Here is a 17199-nt window from a genome sequence, read left to right as displayed (position 1 = left end):
TGACACCGATAACACGGGAAACAGGAACACCTCGGTCAGCTGAGCTGATGTTAACGGCTCTTGGGAAAAAAGAAACTCTAGTCAGCAGATTCTTGAATAAACACAAATACACAGGACTCACTTATGTGAACTGGGGCACAACAACACTGCGCACTTCAGAATTGTATTGCACAAATCTTGGGACAAATGCAATGCAATAAAATGTCAAAAATTAAAAAGGAAAAGAATAATGGTCACACTTTTGATCAGGGTCCAATTCTCACCATTAACTTCGACTTTTGCCTCAATAAACTCCTAATTACTGCTTATTAATAGTTAGTAAGGTAATAAGTTTAGGTATTGGGATTATGGGATGTAGAATATGGTCATGCAGAATAAGGCATTAATATGTGCTTTATAAGTACTAATAAACAGCCAATTTCCTAGTAATATGCATGCTAATAAGCATCTAGTTAATAGTGAGAATTGGACCCTAAACTAAAGTGTTACTAAAATAATTTAGTCAATATCTTGTTATAACCATGAACCTTTAAAACTTCAAAACTTATGTGGCATTAAAAATAGTTTTTGCGATGCATGCGTCATAAGTGTTTTTGTAGAGAACACTGTGCCCTGAGTGGATAAATTGTATCAGGAAGTTGTTTTATTTTGTAAGATTATTGCTGATACATTCAAGGTTACTAAAACAACATGGTTTACAGTCACCATTTGGCATGAATATACTATTATAGTTTATATAGTATAGAGGCCATTAACATTGAGTGGAACAACACTGACTTTTCTTCCTGTAAAAAGCTGTCGGCAAGTTGGGGAAGGCTATTCTGTGCCAAGTTACTTTATCTACAGTTTTGTGCAATTCCTGACCAGTGATTTATGATTAAAAAGACCATTAAAATACTAAAATACACTAAATATTTTGCCATTTTTGGCTTTGACCATTTTTTTGCCCAGGTGTGTGTGTGTGTATATATTTTATTTACATTATTTCTATTTTACTTAACAATAAAAACACTGCATGTATGGGTAATGGATTTGAGTGATTTATGAACCTAGTCTCTTTGTGCATGTTATTTGACAGCCGTGTTACCTGTTGCGGTCGTCTCCATCTGTGAGTGTGTTTTCAATGCCGCTGTCAGTTTCCACATCCTCATGGAGTTCTGGATGGACCAGAGCCGTCGTGTCCTCGTCCGTGAAGGTTTCGCACTCACTGTAGGCGCTCTCCGACCCGAGATAAGCGCTGTCAGAGACCTCCGCCTGCTGCAAACATACACACACTGATTAGAAAACTTTTATTGCTGCGAAGTTGCAGTTGGAGACATAAGGGTGTTCTTGGTTTTTCCAAAATACTGAATCAATAACTGACATAGACTAAGAGTATAAATCTATAAAATGAATGTGCATAGCAGCTCAGATCATTTGGTTTTGGGATAATCAAAATTTTTGAGGTCATACTGAGATTTCAGGCTTTTTGCATTGCATTTTTATCCATTCCTTTTAGAAGCACCATCATGCAAACACACAAAGGCTTGAAGGTTATAATGTCTGTGATAAATGTTTAAAGAACAATGTGATCCGAAGCATTCAGAAGTGGTGGACAACACGTGACCGCATTGCATTTGTTGTGTAAATTCTAATCCGTCTCTATGCTTCCCAGATAACAGTGAAGGTCCGCCTGCTCACCTGTCAATCATCCACTGCACTAAAACAAAGGTTTTAAACTTTAAAAGACTCTCAAAAAACATACAAACCGTCGCTGTTATTTTTTTTGCTAAGTTTGCATGTTCCTTGAAGATGCATCTTGTCTAAGGTGACTATTTATTTAATTTCATGCATGTACTGCATTACACTAAATAGTAACTAAATAGTAATTTTGGTACATTAAAAAGTTTAAAAAAGATCTAGGAACCAATAATGGAAGATTTGCAACAGTAACAACAAGGAAAACTATGAAACTCAATGTTCAACAGAATGTATAATTGGTACACTTGTTCTACTTTTTATCATTTTTCCTTTTTCCCTTTTTAATGATATTTAATGTTAAAAAAAATCTAAGAAAAGTTACAAATAAAAATCAGACCTTGTACTGTTTATATTTTCCTTTCCCCCCTTTTTTATACTATACACAATGACCAAATAACTGGATTAACATGCCAGATATTATGATGAACATTACAAATTAAGTTCAAGAATGAACCTCAAACCTTTAGTTGGTCAATCATTTCTAACCAAAAGAACAAACTCCATCAGAAATCCACTTAAACCTGCATCTCAGAGCCTGACGTACCTGTGTGAGTCCGTGAGGAGCTCCTAGAACAGGAGAGGCCATTCCCAGAACCATTCTCCCTACTCGAGTACCGCCACACGGGAAAAACAGGTTCACCAACTAACCGCAAAACTAACAAATGCTTCCTGTCTCTCTCACAGTCACCACACAGATAGAGTGAGCAGAGACAGATATTACTCCTACTCTGCTTCTTTGGAAAATGAAGAGCAAAGTCTGAAGGGCACCAGGACCAGAAATGGGTGGAGTATGTGCCCCTGACCACGCCCCTTTTGATTTAACATTACCCTCATATGCCAACAGAACATCTCAACACACGTCTAAACAACTTATGTGCATGTGTGATTGAAAACCTAGTAAGCTGCCTACTTAGTATTTTAGTGCACCTATGATGCAAATGATGTCTAGTTAGACGCCTCACTAGGTTTTAAGACACAGACTACTGCTGTTATTCATTTCAATCTGTTCCCATGTAGCAAAACATTGACACTTCACACCCAACATGCACAAACACTTATTCAGGACAGCATGTGCTGCGACAATCATATGCTCTGATGAATGACAGGTGTGTGTGTGTGTGTGTGTGTGTGTGTGTGTGTGTGTGTGTGTGTGTGTGTGTGTGTGTGTGTGTGTGATAAAAAAAAATCTATCACCAGCCTGTCCTGTACATTGTCAACCATGTTGTGTGTGTAAGCGTGTTTGTTCCTCTGGATGAGGTGCTACATAAACCACCTCGGCCAGTGTGTTTTGAAAGCAAACATGGAAACAGCAAAGCCATTCATGACCCACAGGAAAACACGCAGGTGTGTGTGTGCGTTTCATTAGAAGTGACGGGAAGACCAAAATGAGAAAAGGGAAAGTCAAATCGCAAAAAACAGGACTCCGAAGTAGCACATTTATATGTGCTAAATATTGCTGGGAATAATGAGTCGCATATGCATTTGGAAAAGAGTTTGTTTTTCTGTAATCATTCAATATATGAATTTACAAGCAAATTATATTATAGCAGATATAACTCTATTATAATTAAAGCTTATGATAGATAGGTCCATAAACATTGAGGGGTACATGTTAAGATAACCATAATTTAATATAGTGAATCTACAGTCAAACAAGACTAAAATATAACAATATTTATATTTACGCTACACTATGAGTTACTAGAGAATAAATATATAATAATACACTGCCCTCCAAAAGTTTGGAAACGCCCTAGAAAAGTGGGGTTTTGGACAATATTGGCATGAATCATTTTTAATTTGTGATTATTTTGCACTGATAAGGCAAAACAAACTACGAAAACATATTTTATTACATAAACAGATTATGCATAGAAAAAAACTTACATTTTTGATTCATCAAAATATCCAGCATTAGCAGCTATCTGACCTAATCTAATTGGTTCATTGTATTGTAAACTTAATTGGCAATCAATTGTTGAAGCTATTAAGGTGTGCCGACCCCAAAAATCTTTTACAAACCTGGGCCAAGTTTAAACCAGTAACCAGGCATCACAGCTGGCAAAGGGGCATGTCTGACTTTGACATGTACAGTACAGTCCAAAAGTTTGGAACCACTAAGATTTTTAATGTTTTTAAAAGAAGTTTCGTCTGCTCACCAAGGCTACATTTATTTAATTAAAAATACAGTAAAAACAGTAATATTGTGAAATATTATTACAATTTAAAATAACTGTTTTCTATTTGAATATATTTCACAAAGTAATTTATTTCTGTGATGCAAAGCTGAATTTTCAGCCTCGTTACTCCAGTCTTCGGTGTCACATGATCCTTCAGAAATCATTCTAATATGCTGATCTGCTGCTCAAGAAACATTTAATGTGTACAATTGTACAAAATATTTGTGTACAATATTTTTTTTCAGGATTATTTGATGAATAGAAAGTTCAAAAGAACAGTGTTTATCTGAAATCTAATCTTTTGTAACATTATAAATTGATTTAATGCATCCTTGCTGAATAAAAGTATTCATTTCTTTAATTTCTTTTCAAAAAAATAAAAATAAAAATTCTTACTGACCCCAAACTTTTGAACGGTAGTGTATAATGCTACAGAAGCTTTGTATTTCAGATAAATGCTGTTCTTTTGAACTTTCTATTCATCAAGGAATCCTGAAAAAAAAAGTACACAACTGTTTTCAACATTGAAAATAATCATAAATGTTTATTGAGCAGCAAATCAGCATATTAGAATGATTTCTGAAGGATCATGTGACACTGAAGACTGGAGTAACGATGCTGAAAATTCATCTTTGCATCACAGGAATAAATTACTTTGTCAAATATATTTAAATAGTACACAGTTATTTTAAATTGTAATAATATTTCACAATATTACTGTTTTTTACTGTATTTTTAATTAAATAAATGTAGCCTTGGTGAGCAGACGAAACTTCTTTTAAAAACATTAAAAATCTTAGTGGTTCCAAACTTTTGGACTGTACTGTATATATTGCCATTATTATGTAATCAAAATGAAAATTATTATTGCTGGTCTTCCATGATAATGTCAAGTTCCTGTAATGTATTTGCACCAAAAAATGATAAGGATTTATGCTGATATCCTCCAAAACCACACTTTGCCAGGGGTGTTTCCAAACTTGTATATATAAAAAGTGTATATATAAAATAATTTTCCATCACAAAACAAAAAACAAAACTAAAACAATACAATTACTAACTTGAAGTAAATAAAAATAAAACAGGAAATAAAAACAAATTAAACCTTAAATAGCAATATATATATATATGCTATTTAAGGTTTAATTTGTTTTTATTTCTGTTTTATTGCTATTTTCCTTCACAAAACACATTTTTGAATGAAACTCATGAGCAAAAAGAGGAAAATATTAAAATGAACTAAAAACCTACAATACACCCTAATTTTCATGAATGAGTTGAAAATATAGTATTGATCAACAGCATTTACCTAGAGGTTTCACTAAAAGAACATCTAAAATGTCATGCTGGGACGGTTTCATGAACCGCCTAGACTCACTTTAACAAATCTTTCCAAAGTGCATGTTTGATTATTGCCTCAGTTTGTGCTACAATATGGCAATAAAATGTAAAATAGTGTTTTTGCTACATGTTGAAAAAAAAAACTAAACTAAACGGCTTAACTAAACCAGCAGGTGGCGCTGTGGCAAAACAATACACATGCTCTGCTTCTCATGTTCTCAGCAGCTCATCTGTGGTCTTTCAATCTTTTGGGGAATTTGTGGAATGTGCTGGTCTGGATTCCACCATTCTGCAGTAATGGGGTCCTAAAATGCTGATTTATTATTTTTATCATGTCAAGAGGGCAGGAGAAAATGGGCTCAAAAAACACAAGGTTGGTGTGTATTACCTCGTCATATTCCTCTGGAGGTCCATTGGCTTCCACTGCGCTGAAATGAGTCTTGTAGAGATCTGGCTCAGAACCTGATTAAGAAACACAAAGAAAAGCATTTCCTTTTGAAAACTTTGAGTTATGGCAACAGGCTGATGGATGGACAAATGTTTGTTTAAATGTATATATATATATATATATATATATATATATATATATATATATATATATAAAAACTATTGGGTTGATTGACATCACCATGATTTAGAGATGCAGTGGTTTATGACACATATTGTTTTTCAATTGTCAACAGTCATCATGGATGGAATATGTTGCACTGAGCAACTGGGCTGTCTGGAGTCCAGGAAACTATATTTATGTAATAGTCTGTTTCAGCTAGCTGAAATATTCATGAATGACAAGATGTTGGATAGAAGCAAGCATATTTTTTGTCTGGATTCAGAGTCCCTTTTTTTTTTTTTTTTGACCTCTACTGTAAAACTGTTACATTTACATACAAACACAAGTACAAAATTTCCCTAATGTATTTCCCTTTTACCCAAATTTAAGTTTGTTGCCATGAAGAAAGCTAACAACACGGCCCATGGGTGCATTTCCTAAAAGTATCAATAGCCATCTATAGTTGTAAGTTCCATCGTTACCAGCATAGATCAATGATTCAGTGTTTACCAAAACCACATTTCCAATGAACTTTCGCACACAGCATCGCAAATTTGTGTGGTTGGAACTATAGCTCTCTAGTTGTGGTTAGAAGCATAGCTTCTTGTTAAAATGACATGGACTTAAACAGGTTGTGCTCTTGAGCAAAATAAGCAGGCAACTTGGAGTACATTCCATCCATCTACGTCTTTAAGTTTGTCAACAGAATAAAAGCTCTGATTTTGAAGAGCTTTGAGTGAAACATCTGGAAATACAGCATAACAACGGAGAACAAAAATAGCAAGGTAGTCTTCAGATGCCATGTTCGTCATTTATAGCAATAATCTGACATTAATTTGATCTCTAAAGGATTTTAGGGCACCTATAATGCCCCTTTTACAAGATGTAATATCTGGTGTCCTCAGAGTGTGTCTGTGAAGTTTCAGCTCAAAATCCCCCACAGATCATTTATTATAGCTTGTCAAATTTGCCCATATTTGGGTGTGAGCAAAAACACGTCGTTTTTGTGTGTGTCGCTTTAAATGCAAATTAGCTGCTGCTCGACTTTCCAGAAGAGGGCGGAGCTTTAACAGCTCAACAACAACAAAGCTGTAGAATCTCACGCAGCCAAAATGACGATTGTCAGTAACGGTGTTCAGCCTTACATTGTTCGTAACTTTGCAGATGCTGTTTATGCTCACACAGTAACATTACACACTAACTAAAGTTAAAAAAGTGGAATCATCATACTATGGTGTTTAAGCAGCGAGTTACGTTGTTGTACGGGAAACAAACCCCAGATTAGTTCATTTGAGTATAGTTGTAGAGCCTCCTTGTGGTGTGATTTTGCCACCACTGATGCTTATTTATTTAGATGGTTGCCACAGCAACTTTTTGTTTTACACATGAAAGCAGGAGTTCAGAAATGCACAACCACGGAAATATCTAAACCATCATTTCTAGTAACCTCATAGAGATTTTCCTGCTATTGAGTACAAACATACAAGCATAGAGAGGGGTAGATGCTCCAGTAACTCATCCATTAATGATGAGCGAAATCTGACTCGTGAAACACAGAGTACCCGGCAGGCCATTAGAAACATGACCTCATCCTCATTACTGAAGTGATACCAGTAGAAAACCCAAGCAAAGTGCTTTAAACTATTCCATCATCATCATAATCGAATTAAAGAGAGATAGGGAGTATATATGCTCTCTATTCGAAATAGTGAAAAGCTAACATAGACCACATTTTTAGTAAAATAAGCACGTTTAAATATTTGATACATATGCTTTTTATGTCTACTACCTAGATGGTACTTTTCAGTACTTTCAGGGACATGATGATGCCAAAAAAATGTCTAGAAAGAGAGTTTGCTAGGTTCTGAAACAGCCCATGTTAACCGAACCCAACAAGCTATTGTGAAGGTTTAGAGCAGATTCATATGTGTAAAGCATCTGTGTCTAGCAGGTGTCTAGTCCAGGTGTCTTCAAGAAAACTATGGCAGCAGACATCTGAGGATGATCATGCATTTAAGACCTTTGCTGTATATGTTGGTATGGTTTAACTTATCTTTTATTTGAATGCTTAATCTAGCTCTTAATAACTCTTAATATATCAGTCATTTTAATGCTCCTCTGTGGATCTTGCTTATCAGCAAGTACTAGATCTAAGTGAGACTCTTTCCTTTAAAAGAAATTCAAAATTCCCAATTCAGCGGCGTGATTCACTGTGAGCAATTCACAGATGCTCTGACTCATTATTTTGCACTGTGTTTTTCTAGACAGTATTTCAGGAGATGTTTTCATGAAACTCTATCCATCAGGAAAAAAACGTTACCAAATAAGTGTCAGATTATCACTCAGTCATGAAGATAACAAGATGTTTGTTTTTCTGACATGGCTATTGTTTTGAGGACAAAACTGATGATGAATTTCCTGGCCAAAAATTAAAAAACATTCTTTTGGAGATGTGCTCATAATGAAAGAATGCTGCATAAAGAGATTAAAATATATTTTTATTCTGTTCTGAAAATGACAAAAGTTATATTTAAGGGTTTGGGTTAGTCTATTATATAATTAATCTGTAATTAAGAACAGCAGATGTTAATGGAAACTCCCAACGTGATTTAAAACATGAGTGTGTTTGTGTGCTGCTGTACCTTCATTGCTGATTGCACTGATGCCTCTGTGGAAATCCTCAAAACTGATCACACCCAGACCGCTGGGATCCAAGAACCGCGTCAGATCCTTCACCTGAAACCACAAACAAACTATTCAACCTATGCAAACAGAGCAGAGATAAGTATGTTATAGATTTATTGACAACAAAACACACATAAATTGATTCACCCACAAGATAAAGTTAGAATAAGAGACTGTGTGATTCAGTAAAAGTGACATGGGCTCATTTTAGTATTTTTCTTATCCATCTAACCTTCTATTTAGTAGGGATGCATGATATATCAATCATCGCCAACTTATCGGCTTTAATATATCGGCCAAATTTTCTTATAGGGCCGATAACGATAACATTGAACATGTATCGGCCGATACATGTTCAATGTTATCGTTATCAGCCCGATAAGAAAATTTGGTCGATATATTAAAGCCGATAAATAATGGATTATTTCCTTCAGCTGAGACACTTCAGATGCACACTGCCTGCCATTATGGTTTTGAATTGCTTGAAATATGATTGAAATCACTTCAAAAAGGAAAATACAATTAAATGCAACATACAGCGCAAGTCTGTCATATAAGCTACGTATTATTATAATGAGAACATTATAATTGTGTGCTTGGGACATGGCTTTTAATGGTAAGATTTTGTTTTTATAATCAGGCTCTCAAAAATTCTATAAAAAATTTTATCGGCCAATATATCGGTTATCGGCTTTGAAATATAAAGAATTATCGGTATCGGCCAAAACTTTCATATTGGTGCATCCTAACTATTTCGGAACAAAACATTACTTGAATATCTTTTGTAACTTAAGGATAAATACAACAGACAAAAGTCTGTCCATCCCTAGTCTGTTTTGTTAACATCCCTAACAAAACACACATTCCCTCTCTCTCTCTCTCTCTCTCTCTCTCTCTCTCTCTCTCTCTCACACAAGCTACACTCCAGTGAACAGACACAATTGCACACAGTCGGTAACCTGGCAACAGCAGAACTGACAGTCGTGAATTCTAAAATCAAAGTTCTCAAAGAACACAAGTGAAGAAAAACACCAAACACACTGAAACACCTCCGACTGAGAAATCAAAACATGAAACTGTTGGCTAAATATTTAACTCTGATTGTCTGTGTGATATTTTGCCCTAAAGGCACCAAATTACACGTCTACTTCTCAAACCCACAACCGCAAACGGTAAAACACTGATTTGAGTTTAATTGACCATGTAGGAAACTGTTGGACTAACTGGAGTGCTGAATGAGCTGCAAAAATCTGCATTATAGGATCATATACTCCTGGATGATATTGGCTCATTTCGAGTTGGAGTGACAGTCAGGCACGTCCGAAACAAGTGAGTATTTATTGAGTAACTTCAACCAGTTCACTAAAAAAAAAAAGATTCATTCGCAAACTACTATCAGAAATCAGAATCAAGCATTCCAGAGAGCTGTATAATATATATTAGCAGTTTATCAATCTACCATGTAAGCAATGATTTAAAGATTACTCCTGTATTTTATTACCTGTAAAATCAAATATTCTTTTAATTAATCAAGTGATTGCTTTAGGTAATGAGTAAGTGTAATGTGAGTCAGCTGAGGAGCTGATTTAACCCCCTGCATCTCAAGTCAAGGCGTGAAAACCAGTGAGTCACAAGCCAGTCACATGAAAGGTTCAGCTCAGATGAATTGCTGTAACTTTCTTACATTCTCATAGATATGCACTGAGTCACACATATGGACATTTTTCACTGTAACCTGATGCCAATTACAGTTCCTTCCTGGAAAATGCTACTTCCGGGTAAGAATTTGCATCTAACATCATGCAATCCCATAGCAACCGTATCATAAAGATAAAACGACATGGAAACGACATAATAGTGAAAGGCAAGCACAGACACACAATCACTCCCCAGTGTGTAATAAAAACATATCTGAGACAAAATTCAAAATATAAATATCCAAACACATTTTTTTAATATTGTATCAGTTTCTGTCTTCTGTCTCTCTCCACCTCCTCAGTCATAAACTCAGTGAGCAAACCAGCTGAGCAAGCTCTTATATTGCACACTTGAATCACGAGAAGAAACCTATAGAAATTTGAGTTCAATCACAGTCACGCAGACAAAGGAATGACCCTCGAGGCTAGGATGAAGCATGGCTTGCAATTTCCTACCTGAAACCATAAACTAACTTATAAAAACACGCAAAATTGCTTACTGTTGCAAATGTGTGATGCTTTTCACATAACAGGGAAGTTAAATTTTAAACCTGTATCACACGGTCACAAGCTCATTTCACCTGAGAAACTCAAAAATGACAGACAAATGCAAAAAGAAAGAAGTCATATGTAACTTTGACTTTGTACACTGCAAGGTGCATTTGAGATAAGACGAATTATGAAAATACAAATAAAAGCGTGCATTTGTACATGCACCCCTCCCTATCATTCATCTGGCCGTTTAACCTTTCAGCTGATCGGATCAGCAGTTTTAACAGTCACAAAAGATCCAGACTTCCGGCATCAAATCCATCCTCTCTTAAACACACAATGGCACGTGTCCGGGGGATCAGGAGTTAACAGGAAACACAAATCTATATTCTCATTTAAATGGCAAAATAACCACAGAGGGAATTTGAAATTGGTACATTCAGTGCTTGATGTTATATGTCTTAAAAGCAGTTTAAAAATGAAAAACATCCTCCTCCTGAATATTACTCATCTACTCATATCTAGCATCACTCATCGACTGACCTGCCAAATACAGTGCACAGACATGTACATAACATTACACCCATCTATAAACATTAGTGCAACATCATTAACACTCATCAAACAGTGAAGAACATCAGATTTTGTTAGATGAACTCATCACAAATGCAAAACAATTCATACATTAGCTATTTTGATTAACCTTCAGTTAGGTGTCAATAACGTGACATCCATACTCAGTAAAACTGTTTTTCTACTCAGCTGCCTTAAAGGAATATTCATGTTTTAGTACAAATTAAGCTCAATCGACAGAAATTGTGACTTAATATTGATAATCACAAAAAATAACTTCCAAAGCTCCCTATTTTTCTGTAAAATAAGAAAAAATTGAGACACTTACAATGGAAGTGAATGGGGCCAATTAGTAAATGTATCAATACTCAGTTTCAAGGGATAGTTCACCCTAAAATATACTCTCTCTTATGTTGTTCCAAACCTGTATGAGTTTCTTTCTTCCGCTGAACACAAAAGAAGATATTTTAAAGAATGTTGGTAATCAAACAGTTGATGGCACCCATTGACTTTCATAGTAGGAAAAAAAAAAATACTATGGAAGTCAATGGGTGCCATCAATTGTCTGGTTACCCACATTCTCTAAAATACGAAGACTTCAGATGCAAAAGCCTTTAAGTGCCATCTGAAATTTTCTTCTAAAATGTGCATTTTTATCAAGCTTGAATGTTTATGTTTTGTGCTCAACAGAAGAAACTCATACAGATTTGAAACCTCTTGAGGGTGAGTAAGTAATGACAACTTTCATTTTTGGGTGAACTATCCCTTTCAATAGTATAGCCACTAAAAATATGAGTTTTAACATGATTTTAGTGCAAAAATAAAAATAAAATAAAAACGTTGCAAACCATTTATATGCATAGTTAGACCCAATTGTACAACTTTGTCATCATGACAAAACAATCTAATAAAATGTCTATAAAGCTCAAATAATAGACAACTTTTAAAAGAAATAATAATAAAAAAATAAGATTCATATTTCTGCTTTTAAAATTTCCATTCATCGTAACCTCATCTTTTGCTTTTTTTAATTAAGAAAACATTGGGCAAATCAAAATATTGTCAGTTGAGCTTAACTTGTATTGAACATGGAATATATCTCTAAACAGTTTACGTTCAAGTTAAGATATAGCAATAACTAAACATCACAATGTAATTAAACATAAATAAGGGGAAACAACAGTACCTCAAAAGTTGCAAAACTCTGGTATGAAGTTTGAGTGATTATTACATGGCACAGAAAAGAGTATTTACACTTGTATAGTTTGTTAAAACTTATGTAAAATAGCTGATAGTTAAAATAGAATAAACATGAGAGAAAGAGCGAGAGATACAGGACTAGAGTGGTATTCTGACTCTTTGAGGGTTTGAATAATAAAAGAGCAGTTCTTGGGTGTCACCATGATCAAGTTTCACTTGGGACCCAAGGGAAGACACACACTGTCCTGTAATCATAAAGCTTTTTTATAACATTTACACCCCCACCCGCTATTTATCCCCCTACAAGCTCACACAAATAGACATAGATTCACCAAAAACTGACCTGTTCAGCTCCATATGCTTTTGCAAACTCGATAAACTCCTCAATATGGACAAATCCATCTCCGTCCTGATCCAAAGCCTGGAAAACTGCTCGGAGAGCAGACTGCTCCTCGCTTCTGTGGGCTGTTGTGGAAACTATAGGCACGTTTATCAAATCCACCGGGACCCTCTGGTCATGAAGCGATTTGGTCGGAAGAGAGTCTGAGGCCTTGCACAAATCCAGAGTCATTTCTGCATGTTTGGGAATGTTGGGAGTATCAGGATTGTTTTCCATCAAGGTCAGGTAGGCCTCCCCATCCAGGCTGGCTCCACAGGGAAAGACATTTCTATGCAAGAGAGGAGAGCTGGGGGCAACTGAGCTCACTTGTTGCTCTTGTGCCAGGTCTATTGGTGTTGGTGTCAGCTGATGGAAATCCTCCTGATGTGTAAACTGAGCAGTAAACCCCGCCTCTCCCTCTCCTGTAGCTTCACATAATTGGCTGGGAGTTTCTGTGTTGTCTGTAAGATCCGGCCCCACAAGTCCACCTGTCACGGTTAGCTGCTCAAATGTACAGGTAAAGGGAGTGGACTCTAAAGAATCAGGATTACTGGCACAATGAGGAATGACTTGATTCTGAGTAGACATTCTGCAATCCGATCTCTCCCCTCCCTGTAAAGACATACTTTGAAGTTTCTCTTTGACTTTCAGTGGTATTTTATGACTGTCATGGTGAGCTGTTACATTTTCTTCAGGTGTATCTATTACAATTGCACTTGATTTTGGAGTAAAAGAGTCATTCAGTTGGTCCACAAGTGTGAAAATTTCCAAAAGTGCACTCTCTTTTTGTTGAGCATTGATTAGTTCCTGACATGCTTCTCTTGTTGCATTCAGTTCTTGATTGTTGTCAGATTTACTGCTATTAAGATTTAAATCATCATTTTGCAAGTTGTCCGACTTGCTTTTCAGACTGGTTGCCTCTTGATTTTGATGCAAATCTGAGAGTGGTTCTTCTGTTGTGGTTGTATCATCTGCACACATTGCCTCAAGGTCATTGTCTGGGTTGCCCGTTTCTACATTTGCTATATCATCCTGAAATTCAGGTGTGAGTGCATCCGATTCAAAATCAGGTGAGTTTGCATCACATTTTTCCTGTTCTGTGATCTCAAAGGCACCTATCACAGGTGCAATTACAGTGTCTAAAGATGGCACAGCTTCACAAGGGACGCTGTCTGTCAAGATCTCAAACATGTCAACAGGAATAAGGTTTCCATCTCCATCATGGGGCACCTCAGATAAGGCTTCAGCCTCAGTTGAGTGTGTGGGCTGGCTGTGGTCCTCAGGTAAGATGTCATCTTCTGGTGAGAGCTCAAGTAAGGCATTATGCTCAGGTGTGCAGACCGGTAAGGCTAATGTGGACTCTTGTCTGTCTTTGTCAAGCAGGCTATCAGTTGAAGGATCTTCTGCTTGTAAATCTATAAAAGCAATTGGTGCGAGTTCTGTTTTAGCTTCAGAAATAACGTTATCAGTTGCACCGCTGGGCACAGCCTCTTCTCTTACCTCTTCACCGACCGTTTCCAATTGTTCGCCAAATGTGCATTCTGTAGATAAATCATGCAACATTTCTTCACAAAGTTTAGACTCACCTAATGGACTCCTACAGGTGGTCTCTGCTTCAGAGGATAGTTGTGTTGTTTCTATGTTAGCGCCTGTTGTCTCTTGGCTCTGAAGATCATCGTCATGGGTCTCGTTACTAGCTGAGGGCTTACTACTCTCCTGTTCAGAGTATAGACCTCCAGCCAGCAGCTCGGGTAACAACATCTCTACCTCATCCATTTGAAGGGGTGCACTAGTTCTGGGATATGGCGAGCCAGGTGGTTCTGAACATGTCATCGAAGGGATGGGCTCATGGGCAAGGGCTGATGATGGGAGGTAGATGTGTTGAGATGTCTGACAAATAATTGAAGGATTGGGATTTGAGTTTGTATCCATACATGAGACCTCCACGGGAGAAACAGTCAACAAACCTTCAGATTCCAGAGTCCCGTGAGGAAGCAAGATCTGGCTGTCTTCATTCGCAAATGTTCTTTCCACTAGGGAATTATGGCTGAACTCACAGTTTGTTAAATGTGTGTCCTCAAGCTTGAGGTGAGCTTCTTGTAATAGTGTTTTGTCAGTCTGAACGGTGGGGTCATTAATAACCAACTCACCTGTGTACACATCTAGAGGGTTTAAAGTGGCAGTAATCTTCACCGGTTGCAAGATATCAGGCACCTGTTCAGGATGATTGTAAAAGTTGTTTTGATTCTGCATGGGTACGTTTGAGAACGTAGGACTAGTAGATCTAGAATTAAAACTAATGAGATCTCCTTCCACAATTTCCGAACATCCAGGAGAACCCTCTCCTTTGAGATCTTGGGAAGGAGGAGGCTGAGTCTTCCATTCGGGATAGACGCAATCCAGACCATTTTCCCAGGAATACGTCTGCCCGGAATACTGAGAAGCCCAAAATAAGTCATCAAGGTTTATGGCGTTCTCCTGAAAAATTTCATTAGTAGAATCACCAACAGCACTGTTATCTTTATCCATAAGGAGAAATCCAAGGGGATTCTGTTCGGATTCCCAGTCAGCTTTCCCACTCACCTCCCACTCAGAACACCCCTGAGGGCTGGAGAGAACTTGCTCCATTGAAAAGAAGAGTTCTCTCCTCTGACAATTGGAAATATTCCAGAAATTCCAATCCTTTGTTATGATCCCACAAGGTAATGTTCGGAATTCAAAAGTAATTGGTGACCTCTTCCAGCATACGCACCAAATGAAATATCCTTGTCGAGACCCATGCGTAAGCGTCCACTTCCCTGTAAATGATCAACTACTGTTTACTTTCGCAGACACAAGGATAATGTTTCACTGCCGTAACACAGCTCCATGTGGGCTGAGATATTTTTCCGATATGCAAACCTCTCCTTTAAAAAAGTGTTGGCTCAGTTTCCCTGTTCTGCATTCAAATTCACATCTAATCCATTTAATATAAGACTTCTCAAAGCTTGTTGATCCACATCCCAATCAACACATAATAAGAGGATTACTGCAGTACTGAAGATTGCTGCCCATAAAAATCTCGTAATGAAAAATACAATCTTAGAATATGTACATGTGTAAGAGAATACATGAAATTACATAAAATAGAGTTTGCAAATATCACACTGCATATCCAAATTAAATTTGAATTGATTTTGTTAGCCTTCACCTTCCCAATGTTAAAAAAATGCCTGCCTCACAAGCAAATCATTTATAAGGTTACATTAATGGTACACTAACAGGCTTGACACTTCCCTTTAAGCATTAAAGTCTGGTTATAATGTATAACAATCTTTAAACAGTTAATCTTATTATGAGGCAGTGTGTTCAATCATTTTACTCAGATAAACCAGATTGTCTCACAGTCTGAGAGAATAAAGCTTAACATATCAGCAATTTTTTATATGTTAACACAGCACATTGTAGTTTAAGCAGCTGTCATTGTGTTATCAGATTGAAAAATAAATGTAAAACCCTTAAATGATAGACAGATCTAGCGCAGTTAGCATCAGCATCCTCCACATCTGAGGTAAACTCAATGGCCGACTAGCTGGCCCAAACGACCCCCTCTCATTTTATTTTCCATCTTGAATAAAAGAAGACCCTTGAAATGTTTCTGGTCCCCCCTCAGAGCCGATTTTATCCCTTAATTTGTTTTGAAGCTGGTTGATTTATTCTTCAGCTTATCCTTTTAAAAAACAGGCCAACATCCAGGTCGAGTCTCGCGAGTCATCCACCTGCGCTTGTTATTAGCCTGTTAGCGGGGATAAAATCAGCTCGAGACCACCGATAATCCCTCAAATCCTTCGGCGGTGATTTATCCGTTAATCTGAAATCCGAGATCTAAGATGAGCTCGTGAGGTCTTGTTTTTCAGTCGACGAATGATGTTTCAGTTAAATGTCTCTCTCATCAGCAGCAACACACAACCTCTGCTGTCTCACTCACACATACACACTCGCATGTACACAGGCACACAAACCGACGTCAGCAACACGCATGCGCAGCGCCGGCGCCGCAGTCTACAGCTTTAAACCACAGGCGTCAAGAATCCATTCCGCGCGCAGTTATCTGTGCGTTTGGTTGCGATGGTGATGATGGAATGTAGATTTATAACGGCATTTATTTTTGAATGTCACATTCCCGCGCTTCTGATAACTGACGACTGTCATAATTTTTATCGAAAACAAGGTAAAACAGTGACTAACATAATCGAGAGAGTTCGCCAGAATTAAATTAGATAATCGTCTACTTAGAATAAAAGCTTATTTGTTAACCAAACAGCGTTATCTTCAGTTATTTAGTGTGGTTTTCTTGCGCCCCCTTGTGTCCGAACAAAGACG

The 17199-nt window shown here is 37.0% G+C and overlaps 1 protein-coding gene across 5 annotated transcripts in view; it reads right to left on the bottom strand.

The window, feature by feature from the left end:
* Nucleotides 1–16924, bottom strand: part of rab11fip3 (RAB11 family interacting protein 3 (class II)) — a 34135-nt gene extending 17211 nt beyond the window's left edge. Inside the window, exons 1-5 of one of the 5 annotated variants that reach the window (XM_048175473.1) lie at nucleotides 14424–16923; nucleotides 12802–14252; nucleotides 8454–8547; nucleotides 5650–5723; nucleotides 1088–1257 (exon numbers count right to left, since the gene is read on the bottom strand). In XM_048175473.1, the coding sequence (XP_048031430.1) occupies nucleotides 1088–1257; nucleotides 5650–5723; nucleotides 8454–8547; nucleotides 12802–14252; nucleotides 14424–15465 (2831 nt within the window). In that variant the 5' untranslated portion in view covers nucleotides 15466–16923. Of the gene's footprint in view, nucleotides 1–1087; nucleotides 1258–5649; nucleotides 5724–8453; nucleotides 8548–12801 lie in introns of all 5 variants that reach the window. The other 4 variants (XM_048175471.1, XM_048175470.1, XM_048175469.1 and 1 more) reach the window with 4 other exon arrangements.
* Between the last annotated feature and the right edge of the window lie 275 nt (nucleotides 16925–17199).

This window comes from Megalobrama amblycephala, linkage group LG22, assembly GCF_018812025.1.
Source record: "Megalobrama amblycephala isolate DHTTF-2021 linkage group LG22, ASM1881202v1, whole genome shotgun sequence".
Classification (NCBI taxonomy): domain Eukaryota; kingdom Metazoa; phylum Chordata; class Actinopteri; order Cypriniformes; family Xenocyprididae; genus Megalobrama; species Megalobrama amblycephala.
Note: the sequence above shows the minus strand (reverse complement) of the source record. Positions and strands in the feature narration are given on the sequence as shown.